This window comes from Doryrhamphus excisus, linkage group LG2 (genome assembly GCF_037039965.1).
Source record: "Doryrhamphus excisus strain RoL-2023G ecotype Guam linkage group LG2, RoL_Dexc_Guam_v1.1, whole genome shotgun sequence".
NCBI lineage: Eukaryota > Metazoa > Chordata > Actinopteri > Syngnathiformes > Syngnathidae > Doryrhamphus > Doryrhamphus excisus.
Genome location: NC_136358.1, coordinates 19329134 through 19348757, shown reverse-complemented (window position 1 = coordinate 19348757; position 19624 = coordinate 19329134). Strand labels below are relative to the sequence as shown.

General features: G+C 42.4%; 1 protein-coding gene across 1 annotated transcript in view; it reads left to right on the top strand.

The window, feature by feature from the left end:
- LOC131132751 (voltage-dependent calcium channel subunit alpha-2/delta-1-like) overlaps positions 1 to 17107 on the top strand; it is a 54277-nt gene extending 37170 nt beyond the window's left edge. The window contains exons 25-38 of the mRNA XM_058078664.2: positions 1007 to 1091; positions 1156 to 1218; positions 2626 to 2738; positions 2844 to 2915; positions 3154 to 3221; positions 3295 to 3333; positions 3408 to 3479; positions 7124 to 7276; positions 9121 to 9173; positions 9373 to 9428; positions 9497 to 9623; positions 11437 to 11549; positions 11642 to 11724; positions 14491 to 17107. Of these exons, the coding sequence (XP_057934647.2) occupies positions 1007 to 1091; positions 1156 to 1218; positions 2626 to 2738; positions 2844 to 2915; positions 3154 to 3221; positions 3295 to 3333; positions 3408 to 3479; positions 7124 to 7276; positions 9121 to 9173; positions 9373 to 9428; positions 9497 to 9623; positions 11437 to 11549; positions 11642 to 11724; positions 14491 to 14613 (1220 nt within the window). The 3' untranslated portion in view covers positions 14614 to 17107. The remainder of the gene's footprint in view (positions 1 to 1006; positions 1092 to 1155; positions 1219 to 2625; positions 2739 to 2843; positions 2916 to 3153; positions 3222 to 3294; positions 3334 to 3407; positions 3480 to 7123; positions 7277 to 9120; positions 9174 to 9372; positions 9429 to 9496; positions 9624 to 11436; positions 11550 to 11641; positions 11725 to 14490) is intronic.
- Positions 17108 to 19624: the final 2517 nt, after the last annotated feature.

Genomic DNA, 19624 nt, shown 5'->3' with positions numbered 1-19624 from the left:
AATAGACTACTACATACAGTAGTCTACCACGCAACAGCCATCATCCATCCGTCCATTTTCTATGCTGTTTATTTTGTCACTAGGGTCGTGGGTGTGCTGGAGCCTATCCCAGCTGGCTTCAGGCGAGAGGCGGGGTACACCCTGGACTGGCCAACAGCCGTTATTAATCAATTAATTAATTAATCGTGCATAATTAAAGAGTAACATTTTAATGATGAGATAAATGATTTATTATAGACACGACCTTACTAAATAATGAAGCAAAATGATGAATGATAGCGGCCGCATGTTGGACGAGTGGTTAGCATGTAAGCCACGCAAGTCTTTCCTCCTACTTTCCTCCGACATCGGCGACTCCAAATTGCGCATATGCGAATATGAGTGTGAATGGCTGTCTACATATTTTAGGACATATTTTTGCCCCTATCCTATTTCACGAGACACATTTGCAATGGGACATTTTGCTAAATGACGACTCCAAGGCTCCTTTATTTGTTGATATTTAACATGCAGAGCCGGCCCTGGGCTCTATAAGTGATTTTTACATCCAGACAATGTAAACCACTTGACTATTTCTGGCCCCGTGACCTCAGTTAAGTCATCCGCTAATCACGTGTGAATGAGAAGTCACTATGTAAATGAAGGCCATCGAGCATATAAATGATTCCCAGCTTTTCTTTGGTATCGTATATACCCCTCAGGAGCATATCTTTATTTTTCTTTCTGCCTTTATTTTATTGCTTTTCCATCTTTCTACCCCCCCTCACACATCATGTTTCATTCCATGTTGGCTGTCCATCCTCCGTGTGCATTTATTTAACACATTCCTGAAGATAGCTAGCGTTCCAGGCCATTAGCTCCCAAAACTACGACATGGTTTTTTTTTTGTTTTTTTTTTTTTGCCCAAAGATGGACAATCCTATACACACGCTTGACAATTTTTGATCTGTCAGCAAGACAGCACAAAACGACTTATCCAGATGTTGATGCTGTTTTTGCTCTCTAGGCAACGTGGAGCTGGTGAACCGATTGCTCCTGGACGCTGGCATCACTTCAGGTCTCATCAAGATCTGGAAGGAGAATAAGTTGCTGTGAGTAGGAAGTTTACCGCCATGTTAGAGAAATCCACGCTGTTCATATATTTCGCCTTCTCAGGCCCGGCGTCACTGCCAGGTTTGTTGCCACAGACGGAGGAATCACCCGAGTGTACCCGAAAAGGTAAGAGAGCGGACAGACTTGACAGGATTGGAGTTGTTGTGGTGGATAAATGACATTTCCCAACATTTATCCATCAATTTGTCCCTAGTTGTCTTTTCATTTTCCGATATGTAGGCTGCGATCCCTGCTGTTCCCTTCCTCTTTCCACTCGGGCTAACGGGGGGAGATGCGACCTTGACTTGTTTCCTCAAAAGTGTATCCTGAATAGTAGACTCTCGATCTGTGACAAATTGAGACAAGCCTATCAAAACACGGACATCTGTATAAAAGCTCATTAAGTGAAAGCACAGTGGTTCTAAACCAGACCCCTGGGGTACCCCAAAAGCGAGTTTAGGTATTTTTTTAGAATGTGTCGTTTGTGTGTTAAGCTTCCTGTTTACATTTTGGGGAGAAATGGTGTTTGCCAATTGCAAAGGGTGATGAGACATCACTTGCTGCATCACTTGGTGGTGATTGGGAAAGTTCTAAATGGACTATGTATGTCACTTCCTGTTTGTAGGTTACACTTCCTGTTTACATTTTGGGGAGAAATGGTGTTTGCCAATTGCAAAGGGTGATGAGACATCTCTTGCTGCATCACTTGGTGGTGATTGGGAAAGTTCTAAATGGACTATGTATGTCACTTCCTGTTTGTAGGTTACGCTTCCTGTTTACATTTTGGGGAGAAATAGTGTTTGCCAATTGCAAAGGGTGATGAGACATCACTTGCTGCATCACTTGGTGGTGATTGGGAAAGTTCTAAATGGACTATTTATGTCACTTCCTGTTTGTGGGTTACACTTCCTGTTTACATTTTGGGGAGAAATGGTGTTTGCCAATTGCAAAGGGTGATGAGACATCACTTGCTGCATCACTTGGTGGTGATTGGGAAAGTTCTAAATGGACTATGTATGTCACTTCCTGTTTGTAGGTTACGCTTCCTGTTTACATTTTGGGGAGAAATGGTGTTTGCCAATTGCAAAGGGTGATGAGACATCTCTTGCTGCATCACTTCGTGGTGACTGGGAAAGTTCTAAATGGACTATGTATGTCACTTCCTGTTTGTAGGTTACACTTCCTGTTTACATTTTGGGGAGAAATGATGTTTGCCAATTGCAAATTTTGGTTCAAAAGGGTGATGAGACATCACATCCTGCATCATTTGGCGGTGATTGGGAACATTCTAAATGGACTATGTATGTCACTTCCTGTTTGCTACGGCACTAAAGCTCTTAATTATGTCTCTTCCTGTTTGTGTGTTATGCTTCCTGTTTACATTTTGGGGAGAAATGGTGTTTAACCAGACCCCTGGGGTACCCCAAATGTCTATTTGCAGTCAACAGAGTCAACATCTATTCCTCGGGATTCTTGCAATGTGTGTTTTCCGGGAAAAGGTTGCAAAACTTTTTGATTGTTTCCGCCTTGCAGCGCTGGCCTGAACTGGAGGGAGGAGGCGGAGACGTACGAGTCCAGTTTCTACAAGCGCAGTTTGGACAACGACCTGTACATCTTCACTCCAACGCCGTACCTCAACAAGAACAGTGAGTTCTGGCATGTGCACGCTTGTTCACGGCCAGTGTTTGATTACTGTGCGCGGAGGTTGTCATTTGAGCGTTGTAAATTTCACGAGTTATTTCCTCTTGCAGCAAGCGACGACTCGGTCCTTGTGAGCAGAGCGGTCAACCTGATGATTGACAATAAGCTCCTAAAACCAGCGGGTGAGAGACATTTGGCTTTTGTCCTCTCGTGTAAACACACTCACACGTGCAGCCATCTTGTCATGTCTTCAGACGCTCATTAAGCAGCCTCGTTTGTCTCGTCGCTCTGACACGTGGACACACAAAGCACACATCATCATCACTCCCTTCTGTGATCCTCGGCCAAGTTTGCAGCGTTCGTGGTTCACAGAGTAGAGTTAAGTCCAGTTTGTCTTTGTCTTTTGGTGTTTGATCCCAGTGGTGGGCGTCAAGTTGGACATCAGCGCCTGGATGGCGAGCTTCATCAACACCACGCAGAGGACCAACGTGAGTTTCTCTACGTCTTCAAAGCGTGACGACGCCACCGCCATAATCCTGTCTCATGTCTTCTTTGTCGCAGTGCACCGATGAGATCTGCGGCTGCCAACGAAACGATGTGGTGAGATTATCTGACCTGCAGATTCAGATTCCAATGTTAAGTCCAGGTTTTAGTGTGTCTCCATGTGATTCCAGTACGTAGACTGCGTCATTCTGGATGATGGCGGCTTCCTGGTGATGTCCAATCGAGATGAATACATCGACCAGGTCTGCAGTCCTACTTTATTGTCTTTCCTGTCCACATTTGCATTTGAAAATAAGGGACATTTTCTGGAAAAGTGATGTGGCATACCTCTGGGAACCAACATTTCTAATTGACCAACACCCCTGCTCCCCAAAATGTAAACAGGAAGTGACATACAGTCCATTTAGAACTTTCCCAATCACCACCAAGCGATGCAGCAAATGATGTCTCATCATCCTTTGCAATTGGCAAACACCATTTCTCCACAAAATGTAAACAGGAAGCGTAACACACAAACAGGAAGAGACGTAATTAAGAGCTTTAGTGTTGTACGTAAACAGGAAGTGACATACATAGTCCATTTAGAACATTCCCAACCACCACCAAATGATGTCTCATCACCTTTTTGAACCAAAATTTGCAATTTGCAAACACAATTTCTCCCCAAAATGTAAACAGGAAGTGTAACCCACAAACAGGAAGTGACATACATAGTCAATTTAGAGCTTTCACAATCATCACCAAGTGATGCAGCAAGTGATGTCCCATCGCCCTTTGCAATTGTCAAACAACATTTCTCCAGAAAATGTAAACAGGAAGTATAACCTACAAAAAGGAAGTGACATACATAGTCCATTTAGAACATTCCCAATCACCACCAAGTGATGCAGGAAGTGACGTCTCATCACCCTTTTGAACCAAAATTTCCAATTGGCAAACACCATTTCTCCCCAAAATGTAAACAGGAAGCGTAACACACAAACAGGAAGAGACATCTTACAACTCCTTATTCTAGTATTTTTTAATGTTATGAACACTTATTGTTATCTTAGTTTTTATTTAATTAATAATCAAAATATTTAATTAATAATATTTCAGAGTAAATTGTCAGGTTTGGGTGTGTGAGAACTTTAGAGCCACTTCATGTCCCAATACATTTGTCCATGTAGCACATGTGTGGGAAAAAGAAGTCCACCTGCTGTGTTGGCTAGCAACATGCAAATGAGCTAAAAGAAACATTCACGGGTCAGAACTTGGCCCTGGGTGACCAAACAGCAAATAAACAAATTAAAGCGCCCCAACTCCATTTGACTAATTTGTTTATATAGCAGCGATATGTAAGCACATGCAGCTCCACTCCATGTCTCCAGGCCCCCCCGCCCCCGCTGTGGTTTGACTCAATGTTTTTTCATGCGCTCTCGGGCCGCTGCAGGCTAATCAGCGGCGGGCGTGCGCCGGATAAATCAGGCGCCCTCTGAAGTTTGGCAGCAGCACTAAAAGCAAGGGGGGACCCCAGGCCTGGTTCGGAGAGGCGTGTGTGCCCTCGGTGGGTCGTATATCCAGCGGGGACGTCTCTGACGGCTTTCTCCACCTCTTTATGCCTCTCGCTCCGGCAAGTCCTCGGGGAGTCTGCGGCCAACAACTGCTCATTCATTGCAATCCTTTTACCTTATAGTTGAGCAGATATATTATATACATCAGCCAGGCGCTGCAAAAGTCAGAGAGTCGCCGTCTCTCACGCGCAACCTGTGATGCTAAGAACAAGACAAACCTCAACAAAGACCGCGTTAATGGGACCGCACCAAAGTCCTGACGTAAAGTATGTGTCTATAAGGGCACCTTAAAAGCTTGGATGAACTACAATACAGTATATACTACTCTAAGTCATTCATATGCACTGGGTTGTATGAAAGTATAAAATTGTTGTATGTGTATGTGCGAAACCTTAAATGTGAAGTGCATGGCAGGGAAACAGGTGACACTACATAACCATTTTAACCAATCAGAGGCCTGAAGGTCATTTCTGGAAAAGGCACAGTTGAATTAAAAAAAAAAATCAAAAAATACATTTTTAGTGACCAAAAAGACACATGGACAAAAGACTAAAATAATATTTTTTAAATGTGCATTCAAAAATATAGATTGTTTGAATTGGTAAAAAAAAAAAAGTTAAAATGCAAAATAATAAAGATCATCTAAGATGACATATAATTTATGAAATTGACATTGATTCATTTTCTGCCGCTTATCCTCACGAGGGACGCGGGGGTGCTGGAGCCTATCCCAGCTGTCTTTGCCAGCCAATCACAGGGCAATTTATGAAATTGACATCATTCATAAATTCCGAATTCATTCAATTATTTTGTTATTAATTACTTACATTATTCATTCATTCATTAATTTTCTTCCGCTTATCCTCACAAGGGTCGCGGGGGTGCTGGAGCCTATCCCAGCTGTCTTTGCCAGCCAATCACAGGGCAATTTATGAAATTGACATAATTCATAAATTGTGAATTCATTCAATTATTGTGTTATTAATTAATTACTTACATTATTCATTCATTTTCTACCGCTTTTCCTCACAAGGGTCGCAGGGGGTGCTGGAGCCTATCCCAGCTGTCTTCGCCAGCCAATCACAGGGCAATTTATGAAATTGACATTATTCATAAATTCCGAATTCATTCAATTATTTTGTTATTAATTACTTACATTATTCATTCATTCATTCATTTTCTTCTGCTTATCCTCACAAGGGTCGCGGGGGTGCTGGAGCCTATCCCAGCTGTCTTTGCCAGCCAATCACAGGGCAATTTATGAAATTGAAATAATTCATAAATTGTGAATTCATTCAATTATTGTGTTATTAATTAATTACTTACATTATTCATTCATTTTCTACCGCTTTTCCTCACAAGGGTCGCGGGGGTGCTGGAGCCTATCCCAGCTGTCTTCGCCAGCCAATCACAGGGCAATTTATGAAATTGACATTATTCATAAATTCCGAATTCATTCAATTATTTTGTTATTAATTACTTACATTATTCATTCATTCATTAATTTTCTTCTGCTTATCCTCACAAGGGTCGTGGGGGTGCTGGAGCCTATCCCAGCTGTCTTTGCCAGCCAATCACAGGGCAATTTATGAAATTGAAATAATTCATAAATTGTGAATTCATTCAATTATTGTGTTATTAATTAATTACTTACATTATTCATTCATTTTCTACCGCTTTTCCTCACAAGGGTCGCGGGGGTGCTGGAGCCTATCCCAGCTGTCTTTGCCAGCCAATCACAGGGCAATTTATTAAAAATTGACATCATTCATAAATTCTGAATTCATTCAATTATTTTGTTATTAATTAATTACTTACATTCATTCCATTAAACCGCTTTTCCTCACGAGGGTCGCGGGGGCGCTGGAGCCTATCCCAGCTGTCTTCGCCAGCCAATCACAGGGCAATTTGTGAAATTGACATCATTCATAAATTCTGAATTCATTCAATTATTTTGTTATTAATTAATTACTTACATTGATTCATTTTCTACCGCTTTTCCTCACAAGGGTCGCGGGGGGTGCTGGAGCCTATCCCAGCTGTCTTTGCCAGCCAATCACAGGACAATTTATGAAATTGACATCATTCATAAATTCTGCATTCATTCAATTATTTTGTTATTAATTACTTACATTATTCTTCTTTTATCCAATTGTCTGTTATGTTTCATCATTTCTCTTATCTTGAATCATGACAGCAACGAAATTTTTCACACTCTAATCTTGGTTTACATTTATTAGGAGTATGTGGTATTTATTTTTATTACATCTGGTGGGGATTTTTTTGGACAAAATATTGTTTAGCTAAATGATTGATTCCTCCCTGTCGTTCAGATCGGGCGCTTCTTCGGAATGATTGACCCCATCCTGATGATCAACCTGGTCAACTCCTCACTGTTCACCGACAAGAAGTCCTTCGACTACCAATCACTGTGTGAACCCGAGACGGAGAACGAGGCGGCGGCGGGGCTGCGATCTGTCTATGTGGTGAATTACATAAGCCAGAGCCTGTCCACACACACACACACACACACACACACACACACACACACTTGCATGTTAACACGTTTGGACAGCATACAACATACATGTTGTAATTTTCCTCCATGCTGCATGTAAACAGATAAAGGAGACATACCTGCCCCAACACACACACACACACACACACACTGGGGAGCCGTAAATCCAGATGAGAAGGGAAGCAGAGGTACGGTGAAAGAGTGGGAGTCGGCGTAACGCTAACAGGATTAGGTGGTCTCGAACGCTCGGCCGACAAGCCAACAGAGACTGGCTGGTTTTCATCACTCGCCGAGCAGGGCTGCAACTTTTTAAACTCGGAAACGAGATTGGCCAACTTTAAAGCCAAAGGGACGTCAGAGTAGAGTAAATTGATTGAATATAATTCTTCAAGAAAAGAAAAAGGGTCCTAGCGGTTAGCGCGCAGACCTCACAGCTAGGAGACCAGGGTTGAATTCCACCCTCGGCCATCTCTGTGTGGAGTTTGCATGTTCTCCCCCGTGCATGCGTGGGTTTTCTCCGGGTACTCCGGTTTCCTCCCACATTCCAAAAACATGCTAGGTTAATTGGCGACTCCAAATTGTCCATAGGTATGAATGTGAGTGTGAATGGTTGTTTGTCTATATGTGCCCTGTGATTGGCTGGCCACCAGTCCAGGGTGTACCCCGCCTCCCAGCTGGGATGGCTCCAGCATAAACAACACAAAAATTGTTGTTTTACATGAAAATAACAATTTATTTACTAATATAACACCATTAACTATTTACAAATTTCACATTTGGAACTGAGACCTGGGTTCAATTCCACCCTCGGCCATCTCTGTGTGGAGTTTGCATGTTCTCCCCGTGCATGCGTGGGTTTTCTCCGGGCGACTCCAAATTGTCCATAGGTATGAATGTGAGTGTGAATGGTTGTTTGTCTATATGTGCCCTGTGATTGGCTGGCCACCAGTCCCGGGTGTACCCCGCCTCTCGCCCGAAGACAGCTGGGATAGGCTCCAGCACCCCCCACAACCCTTGTAAGGATAAGCGGTAGAAAATGAATGAATGAATGATGTTTTGTTGTTGGAGTGGTCAGACCGGAGCAGGAGGGGATAGAAAAGAAGAAAAAAGAAAACAAAGGGGGGAGTGCGTTTTTACACAAAATGTCTAAACAACGATGCCACAACGATGCTACTCCGGTTTCCTCCCACATTCCAAAAACATGCTAGGTTAATTGGAGACTCCAAATTGTCCATAGGTATGATTGTGAGTGTGAATGGTTGTTTGTCTATATGTGCCCTGTGATTGGCTGGCCACCAGTCCAGGGTGTACCCCGCCTCTCTCGCCCGAAGATAGCTGGGATAGGCTCCAGCACCCCCCCCCCCCCACGACCTTTGTGAGGAATAGCTGTAGAAAATGAATGAATGAATGTATTTCCTCTCAATTTAAGAAGCCAAAGGAAATATTTCGGTGCAGCCCCACCAATGGACCAGAACTGTGTCACTACTCGGTGGTCGGTGACCCACTCCCAAACGAGTTAGCCGATTTTTTTTACTTTTGAGCTAAAATCCGTTAATGCAATGACAATCCAATGAGAATGGTCTGCGTCCCAAAGGGGGCAGTGTTGAGCCATCTTCCCACGACACTGAAATAGGACCACACATTTCTACGTCCCGGATGAAACGTTTGTGTATCTTGTGATCAAAGTCGGACGCATGCGACGCCTACGTGACTGACTGGCCACAACAACGAGGTCTTGGCGTGCTCGCCGTGATCACAACAACATGTTCGACTTATCTGTTTATTAACTCCTGCTTTCTCTGCTCCTCTCAGCCCTCCGTTGCTGATATTTTGAACGTCGGGTGGTGGGCCACCGCTGCAGCCTGGTGAGTCATTCTATATTTCAGACGAAGATTACTACGGCAGATTTTCAATCCTAATCCAAACCAGGCGAGAATTGAGGGAAAATGTGCTCCTGGTTTATGCTCAATGTAGTTAACAGCTTGTTTAACAGTACGCACAGTTTTATGTAAGTACTGTAATGTAAGTACTGTACGGTGTTTGATTCATTGTTTCTACTTTCAGGTCCATACTGCAACAGGTGCTGTTCAGCATCACGTTCCCAAATTTCCTGGATGCAGGTGACTGGCTTCCCAGACAATGTGAAAGGGATGTTAAATTTCACTAACATGAGCGATCCCCCCCGCAGCCGGCATGGATGAGGACGCGTCAGACATCGTACACAAGGAAGTGTGCATCACCGAGCAGACGCAGTACTACTTCAACAACGACGACCATTCCTTCAAAGGCACGGTGGACTGTGAAAACTGCTCCAGGTAAAAGGAATATTCCAGATACTTCCACGGGATTACAAACACAAGTCCCAGAGGTGGCGCTGAGCGACGCTTGTAAAAAAAAAAAAAAAATCACATGCCATCAAGGTGAAGTCAAGTCCACTTGTGCAGGACCACCGTCCTGGCAATGTTCCTGCCCTCTCCTTTGTGCTGTGCTTGCGCCCCACTTTTTTTTTAAGGCCCCCTCGTGTCGTCTAATGGAGTGCCTGCCCGCATGCGGTGCGCGTTCCTGCGCTTTAGCCGCACACGTTTGCCTTTAACGAGCGCCATAAAAAAACAGAGAAAATCATTTGTGCACCGGTGACATGTGGGTTCCACGACAGGACTTGGAGAATAGTTTTTTTGAGAGAGTTGGGGGCTTGTAATATATTTTTTGGGGGGGGGTCAGGAGACGTCACTTCCTGGTTTTTTTTTTTCTCTTTCTGCTTAAATTTTGGCAGTATTCCAAAATGTGTTTAGCTCAGAATAAGGTTTGATTCAAGTGGTTATAAGACATCACTTCCTGCTTAGGAACGACACTTCCTGTTTACATTTTGGGGAGTACCCAGAAATATGCTTCTTACTGTAAGATTAACTAATTAACCTTCACAGTCATAACACATCTCTTCCAGTTTATCAATAACACTTCTTGTTTTCAGTTCCAGGAGGCGGGGTTTGTTACTAATTACCAATGTTGCTAATTGGAGGCATTGTTAGACTTCCTGTTTACATCCGATTGTTTTTTAATGTCACTTCCTGTTTACAGATGACACTTCCTGTTTACATGTTGCAGAGGCGGGGTTTCGTCATCGCTGTGAAATTTGTTACTAATAAGAAATTGGTTTGTCTTGAGTTACGGGACACCACTTCCTGTTTACAGTTCCAGGAGGCAGGGTTTGTTACTAATTCCAAATGTTGCTAATTCGAGGCATTGTTAGACTTCCTGTTTTTATTTTAGCGAGATGGTTGTTGGAAAAGCTAAAAAAGGTTCTTGAATATGTCACTTCCTGTTTACAGATGACACTTCCTGTTTACCTCTTGTGGAGGCGGGGTTTTGTCATCGCTGTGGAATTTGTTACTCATAACAAATTGGTTTGTCTTGAGTTATGGGATACCACTTCCTGTTTACAGTTCCAGGAGGCGGGGTTTGTTACTAATTACAAATGTTGCTAATTGGAGGCATTGTTTGACTTCCTGTTTACATCCAACGCCTCATGTTTTTATTTTAGCGAGATGGTGGTTGGAAAAGCTAAAAAAAAGGTTTTTGAATATGTCACTTCCTGTTTACATGTTGTGGAGGCGGGGTTTGGCCATCGCTGTGAAATTTGTTACTAATAACAAATTGGTTTGTCTTGAGTTATGGGACACCACTTCCTGTTTACATTTTATGTTGGGGGTAGTTAGGGCAATCAATTGACAATCTAAATCACTTCCTGCTGACAAACGTGACACTTCCTGTTTATATTTCAGTCATCTCGGAGTAGTTTCAATTTGAGACATCGCTTCCTGTTTACAGCATAGCTCCCCATTCACTACTTATGTCACTTCCTGTTTATATATTTCAATTCCTGTTTTAATTGTTGTTATTTCGGAAAATGTTTGCTTTTATAGTAATATGACATCACTTCCTGTTTATCTTTGGGGCAGAGTCAGGCTACTGAGCTTTGCACCTTGCACGGATTGATAATGTAATCAATTTATTTTGTAGTCAAGACTTGCGAGTTGTTCCTGAGGAGTCACACGACATCACTTCCTGTTGTCCTGTCATTGAAATGGCGTGCCAATCTTTTCTCACATTTTCATGTGTGGTCCTCAGAATTTACCACGCCGAGAAGCTTCCCAACACAAACCTGGTCTTCATCATCGCCGACGCCAAACTCACCTGCAGGTCATGTGACAACACCCTGCTGATACAGGATGAACAACAGTGTATCCTTCGCATCAATAACGCTTAACTGCGCCCATGCTAACACACGGTACCAACATGACGCCGTATCATGCTCCTAACTCGGCTCCACTAGCTAACGGACCCGATCCCTGCATAGTGGCCCAGAATCCTCGCTACAGGAAAGGACCCGCCGTCTGCTTCGATAGCAACGAACACGTGAGTGATTCCCGCCAAAACAGAGCCCAGAGAAACAGTTTGTAAACAACATCAAATCCGAAGCTATGCTAAAGTATTGCTAGTTAGCGTGAACCCTAATGACATCATAGCTAATTGTCTTTTTGTGTAGCTGCTGAATTTGCCGTATTAGCTTCTTGGCTAGTGAAGTTAGCATTTCTTTTGTTAACCGCCAACGTTTCAAGAGCCGTTGGCGGTGGTGGATTTTTTGACACGGCGCCACGCTGTCGGGATTGAACCTTTAACTTGATAGCGGCACCATAGTAGGCACTTCTCCATGATGTAAAAAGTCACAATTATCAAATAATACTAATAAATAATAATAATACTAATAAATAAATACATTTTATTTCTATAGCGCTTTTCAAAATACTCAGACACTTGACAGAAAATGGAGTTGAATAAAAACAAGTAAACAGAGTAAAAGATACGTTAGAATACAACATTACTAATACTAATAATACTAATAATTTATTTACTAATAAAGTATTTATAAATTTGCACTTCTGGTTGGATGCTAACTGCTTATTGTTGCCCTGTACTAGTGACATGAGCAATAACAATAAAGTTTAATCTAATCTAATCTAATCTAATAAATCAGCATTGAGATACGAAAGTCCTAATTAGGAGACAAAAACTCGTAAAAAAAAGTCATAATTATGAGATAAAAAGTGAAAATTATGAGATAAAAACTGCATTTTTCTCATGACAATAACTTTTTGTCTCCAATGATGATGTCGCGTTGGGATATTTTTGGTCTTCCGTAACGAGAATAGGAAAGAATGAGAAATGATTAGGTATGATTATGGCGTGATAATGAGGGGTGAATGAGACCAGAATAAAGTATTCCAGTCATCCCTTGAGCTCATGTATACTGCAATGGTAACCTGATCTCTATTAGGAACGTGGAAGTACTTTCCAGGGACTTTCCATCAGTACTACACTTATACTGTATGGCACATTTGCATCTTGCTGTTGTTTCTACTTGGCTTCTTTGTTCCCTGACTCAATCCCGGTTCGCTTTGCTGCATGACTCCCTCTCGTACGTGTGATTGGCTGTCTCAGGACGAGGCCCCGTGTCTTGTGCTTGGCCGCGTCATTCCCATTAGGCTTCCTTCCTTCCTTCCTGTCATGGCCGTACCTCCTCTTGTATGTTTCCTCGCTTCCCGCTTTCCACCTCGCTCCACACCTGTCACTCGCTCTTGCTGGACCAGCATCTGTTTTCACTTCCCTCCCAAACTAACCCCCCTCCGCCCCCCGCTTGACATTCCCGTCTCCCGCCAATGTTTTCTCCATTTCTCCCGGCTTTGAACTACCAGCCGCGCTCCTTTGCACGTTTCTCCGTCTATCCTTTTCCATCCCCGACCGATAAAAAGCCTCCCCCCATCCACCCGTCCCCCCCCCGGCTGACACTGGCAGGGCTCATTTGCATCTTCTCCGAACGATTAGCACGACTCGCTAACGTAGTTTTGGTTTTATCCGACCTTTTCCTTGGAAGGTTGTAGTCGGTTTGAAATGTGTCCAGAAAAAAAAAAAGTTACTTTCCGTATTGCATTCCCACATCTTCCAGAGACGTCTCCGCACCTGCGCTAGCTAACCGCCTACAGGCGTTAACGTCAGATCCTTTGGAGGAAATGAATTGAACTAACAAGTAGCAACGTCACTGATTTATAAAAGTAATATTTCCAAGGTTACTTTAAAAGGTTACTTTATGTTTAAGAAATTAAACATATTTTAAAAAATCCCCCCAAAAACATTTAATTTTTGGAGAATTTCACATAACATTGAAAATGCTATTTTTCCCCCAAAAAAAGAAAATTCTTAAATGTTTTTATTTTAAATTTTTGTTTATTTATTTATTTATTTTGTTTATTATTTCAGGATTTTTTAAATTATTTTTGGGAGAAATAACAATTTTATATTTTCTCTTTTAAATCAATTTCATTTCTGATTTTGGAATAGCATTTTTGAGTCTTCTAATCTGTATATTAATTTAAATAATTAGCCTACACACCTTCTGTCCATTATCATAATGCATATTTTATTTAAATTTTTTGTTTAGAAGATATCATATTTTAAAGTTAGATAACTGTTATTTAAATATAAACTGTTATACATTTTTTTATAAATTCTAATGCAAAAAATACAAGAACATAAGTACAGTCATCCCTCGTTTATCACGATTGGTTATCCAATTCATTGCAGACTCGACCGCAACGAGTAGAATTCAATATTTTAATAAACTGACTAATTTTGTAGTTAGCATAGTATTTTTTTAACATTATTAGAGCCACGTATACTTGAAATAACACTCCTATAGTCACCTTTACACCTACTATTCTCTGTTTACGCATTGCGCAACACCAATACGCAGGTTACGGGATCCTACAGGGACATGGAACTAGCTAGCTAGCTAGTTAGCGGGTTAGCCTCCAATATATTTGTTCTAAACTTAAGTGTTTATAAAAAAAAAAGTGAGGGAAAAGGACAAAGTAAGAAGCCAAACATGTACCACTTCCACACAGAATGAGAGGAGAAGTTTTTAGTCCATGGCATGACTGACTCCTAGTGGCCAGGAGGCTACATATGACTTGTTTGGAACCGCGATGTAGCGAGGGACGACTGTGCTTACGTAATACCCCGAATGGCGACGACTAGAAACGGTCCAATCGATCAGTTGGTCCAATCGATCAGTCGGTCAACCGACCGCGGCCCCCGCCGCTAACCCCGGCTGCCGTTTCCATCCAGGAGGAGGACCCCGACTGTGGGGGCACGTCCGGCCTGAGCCCCTCGCTGTGGCTGACGGCGGCGCTTCAGCTGGCGCTTCTGTGGCTTCACGCAGGCTCCAGACATCACGGCGTGCCGTCATGACCTCCCCGTCCGACCGTCCACCGCCGCCATCTTTCTACCAGCATGCAACGCTGCCCCCTGACTGTTTGATTTCTCTGGATGGAGACTCGCCGACGGAGAGGCGGTGCTGCCTTCCAGGACTCTGCGGTTTATTTGGTTGTTAGACCGCCGGAAGCGAACGCTTGGTCTTCGAATCCATCCGCGGTGGCGAGCGTTCGCTTCTTCGTTGGCCACGCCTGAGCTCCGCAAACCTTTACCCTCCATCTAAAGTTCTTCCCTGAATCCTCAGCCTCCGGGTTCGTTCCGGACTTCCCTTTAGAGCGCTCCAATGACAACTGGCATGATGCTCATGAACCAATCAGGAGGAACCTGACTGAATCATCTCTAGTGCCATGTGTGATTCCTGTTAGCCGTTTATTTATTGGATGCTCAACGTAAACACCGAAAAAACGATCCGCATTTACTCAAGTCCTGTTGTCGTTTTTTTCAAGCCAACTTGCAGACCGAACAACAAAACCCTTAAAGGTCCCCTTATCCTTTTTTTTCTTTTTTACAATTTTAAACAAGACATGTGACGATAACAAACAAAATGATCCAACTCACAGCTCTCATGACTGATGGTTGCATTTTAAGATGTGTGGCGAAGCCTGCTTGTAGTATTAATGAGTACTGGAAGTGTGATTCTACTTCGCACTACTAGGAATTGTGTGCGTCTGCTAATGAGCTGTGTTTGATTCCATCAGGGTGTGCAACTCCAAGAAGTGCTCAGTCTCTGTCGTAGCGCTGCCCTTGTCTACTGTAATGGATGCCACATATCATATACCGTATTTTCCGGACTATAAGTCGCACTTTTTTTTTCATAGGTTGGCTAAACAAAAAAACAAAATAAAAAAAAAAATTAAATAAAAAAAAATGTAAGAATTTTTTTTTGGGAAAAATAGCATTTTCAAGGTTATTTTCCGGACTATAAGTATAAGTAATAAACAAATAAATAAATAAAGTAATAAGTAATAAACAAAAAAATTTAAGAAAATTCATTTTTGGAGAAATAGCATTTTTGACTTATACTCCGAAGCGACATATAGTCCAGAAAATACGGCTTCAAGACGTGTAGTGAAGCCTCTTTCCTCCAAATATACAACGGTCCATCATCAGAACAGACAGACACAAACGTTAGCAACACTGTGAGCTAAAGGGCTAGCATTACACTTGTCATTTTAACAGCAACGTCATGCTAGCTGAGCCGCTTTGCAGACGAAAAGCAACAGGCTTCTAAGTCTGCTGCTCACTGAGCTTTAAGACGTGTAGTGAAGCCTCTTTTCTCAAAATATACGGAAATATAGCGGAAAATCATCAGGACAGACAGACACAAATGTTAGCAACACTAGCATAGCGAGCTAAAGTGCTAACATATAAATAACATGCTTATTTGCTAAGGAAAACAAAATGATGACGCTAACAGCTCCCACATCTGGATCTGAACGAGAGGGTAGGACTTTGTTTTAGGACGTGTAGTGAAGCCTGAACTTAAAAAACGAGCAACAAGTGAGGAAGATGATCCATTTTTGTCATTTTTTTGTGCTCATCAACAAAACTGAAAAATGGGACCTTTAAGGTTTTTACTTGTGAATTTTTTGGGGTTCACTGAAGGACACACCGTGGGCTTCCTGGTCAGGGCAGATCCGTGTCCTGATTGGCTGTCCAGAGTTTAGTTATTTTAAATACGCCGCTTCCTTTACTCGCTTCGTTCTTCTTCGGGCCAGTGTAGCAAAACTCTGCCGCTAACAAGCGGCGCACTTTATTACTGTACTTCCGCCATAATATCGTCGTCGTTGGTTGACAAAAAAAAAACAAAAACATCCAAGTGCCAAACTCTGGTGGAGAAAAGCCGTTAAGCCGTTATCCTGGTAATTAATGCAAGGTGACGACGAGGATCAGAGGATCAGCTCTTACTGCCTTTTTTTGTTTTTCTTCCTGTGAGGAGACAGCATCTGGCGTTCTTTCTACCAAAGGACATCGGTTTTTGTTGGGAATCCTTTTAAGTGCTAAAATCCGATGCTGTCCCCTCTGGAATCTTTTAAAGCGCATCGTGTTGGTTGGCCTTCTAATTTCTGGTTTGTGTTTCCTGAGTGTGTATGTGTGTGTGTGTGTGTGTGTGTTAGTTACATTAGGGTCTGTCAAGCATCTTGGCGGTCCGTTTCAGACCATGTCCACATGTGCGATGGTATTTTTAATAACTGGCTTCAAAGGTGTATTTTAAAGCAACAGGTGGCGCTATAGCCAATGGAGGGAAAATTCGCATTGAAATAATACCCTGCTGTGTTTCCCACATTTATTTGTGGTGCTCCGCCACGAATGAACGTATGGAAAACAACTGCTTTCGTTTGTGCGGACATGGTCCAAGCCTCCCACGATTGTGCTTTTAAGATATTCGGAAAAAAAATAATAATTTGTACAAAACCAAAAGTGTGTTCATCCATGTGCAAATACATATTCAGAATAAAATTTTATGAGAATTTTGTTGACGTCTTTGTGCTGCGTGAGCGCACCCCCGCCAAAAATAAAACTCCAGTATCGGTTTACGCTTTATGGCGGATGTTAAAAACGGCGCTAAGTGCGAGCGACACGCTGCGAGGGCCCAGCAGGAAAAACACGGACTTGCTCATGGGCGTTTTAAACGTCTTATTATAACAATAGTAGTCTTTTTTTATCGCCGGTAGCAGCTGGTGGACGACTACTCAGAGAGCAGTAATGGGACGTAGTTGAAATCCGCACAATCTGATAAAAGACGTTTATGTCTTCATGCGTTTTTTTGTTTAGTTAGCTAAATGTTCTCCCGTTCCGCAAACCGATTTTCTCTTCCTCCTGAGTGAACGCTGTCCATCTCCAAGATTTACAACCTCGTTTTCCCTAAAGAAAAGCAGTTTTTCCTCTGTCTCTCTTGGACTTTGTCCCTGACTTCTTCCTCTCCAAAAGTGTTATTCCTTGTCTTCCGCGGATGGCCGGCGATGTCAACAGCACATGCTGGATTTCCTGCAGAGAAGCCTCTGGATTTTTGCGTCTGGCAGCAACACGATCGGGGTCACCGGTGTTGTGGTTTTGGATTGTTACCTCCCGTTCCTTCGGACTCTGATTGATATCTGGTCCCGCTGGGGGGACGTCACCCGGAGTGAATATGAAGGCTTTATTACGCCAGTGATTGCTCACCTTCTGAGCCACCATGAGATGAAAAATCACATAGATGTTTTTTTTTAGATCCATCCATCCATTCATCTTCTTCCGACTCTTCGAGGTCAGGAGGTCTGGACGGCAGCCTAAGCAGGGAAGCCCAGACTTCCCTCTCCCTGGCTACTTCGTCCAGCTCATCCCAAAGCGTTCCCAGGACAGTTGAGACAAAGTCGGTCCAACCTGTCCTGGGTCTCCTTTGAGGGACATCCATGTGGAAGAGCAGGGGTTCTTCTCCGAGTTTCCCAGAAAACTAATTTCCCCAAAGCTCCTGACCGTAGTCAAGGTTAGGAACGGAGCTCCAACAGCAAATTGAGAGGTTTGCAACAATCCACCGGTCACGTTCCATTCATCCCTTAAGACCCCAAGGTGCCTAAACTCCTCCACTTGGGGCAGGATCTCATCCCACCCCACCGTTTTCCAGGAAAGAACCATGGACTCATACTTGGAGGTGCTGATTCTTGTCCAAAACGACGATGGTCTCTTGGTTTCGAATACTGACTGACTCAATACTGAGTGTTCGAGCTTGAAATTTACTTACCGCAAAAACCTAAATAAAACTAAAATCATGCTGTTTGCTAACAGCAGAAAGGACACGTACCAGCAAATACAAATAGACACTGTAGACATTGAAAGGGTGAAGGAAAATAGATATACATACATATATATATACATATACATACATACATAACATACATACAATCTTCACTGGATAAATGTACTGCAAAAAAGGCCAGATAATTCATAATGCCGCCTACAGACAACATACTAACTCCTTATTTCTAAAATGACAAATACTTCAACTTGCTGATATAGTTCATCTTCAAACAGCTAAAATAACGCATAAGGCTAAAAAATAAGCAATTAGCTAAAAATGTCATCCGCCTGAGCCACGTCAACCGACTCCTCTTGATGTGCAGGAGCAGCGTCTCGACTCCGAGCCCCTCCCGGATGACTGAGCTCCTCACCCCTTCTCATAGGGTTTCTGTTTCTTCATGTTTCTAGTGGTGTACAGTTCAATTGTTACTTTGAACGGGAATCTGGCACCATTAGTAAGAATGCTGGTGCAGCTTGTGGCCACTTTTAGCCCGTGACGTCAGAGGAGTAATTGTTACTGGCAGACTCGTAGCAAACCCTTTGTTGAGGGCCGCGATGCCGGCCAACTTCTATCCCATCCAGCATGCGTTTGAGTTTGACACATACTAGAATGAGAATCCACTCAGCGATTAGACGGAATCGATAGGTGTCAAAAACGGCATCTAAGATACAGATGTTGTGGAAGACTACCAAAAAAGTACTCTGGAGCAAAATGGAAGCTGAAAGGAAGCTGCAAGTGTCAATCATGTACATCAAATTACGCTATCGTGATCTTGGTCATGGTAATGGTTTAATTTCATTTGAACATGCATCGGATTACAATTGAATGCATCACATAATCAGTTCACAGTTCCACATGTCCAAAAGGAGTAGGAAGAAGCAAAGCTTATTAAATCTTACTGCTCCATCTGGTACTTTTACAATCAATAACTGATTACATTTGTTCACTTCCTGCTTTCTTAATATAGTTTAATTAATTTATTTATTTATTTTATTTTTAAAAATATATATTTTTTTGTTCACTTCCTGCTTTCCTAAAATTGTTGATTTTTTTCTTAAAAAACGTTCACTTCCTGCTTTCCTAATATAGTTTACTTTATTTATTATTATTATTTTTTAAATACATATATTTTTTGTTCACTTCCTGATTTCCTAAAATAGTTTAATTTTTTTTTTATTTTTAAAAATATATATATATTTGTTCACTTCC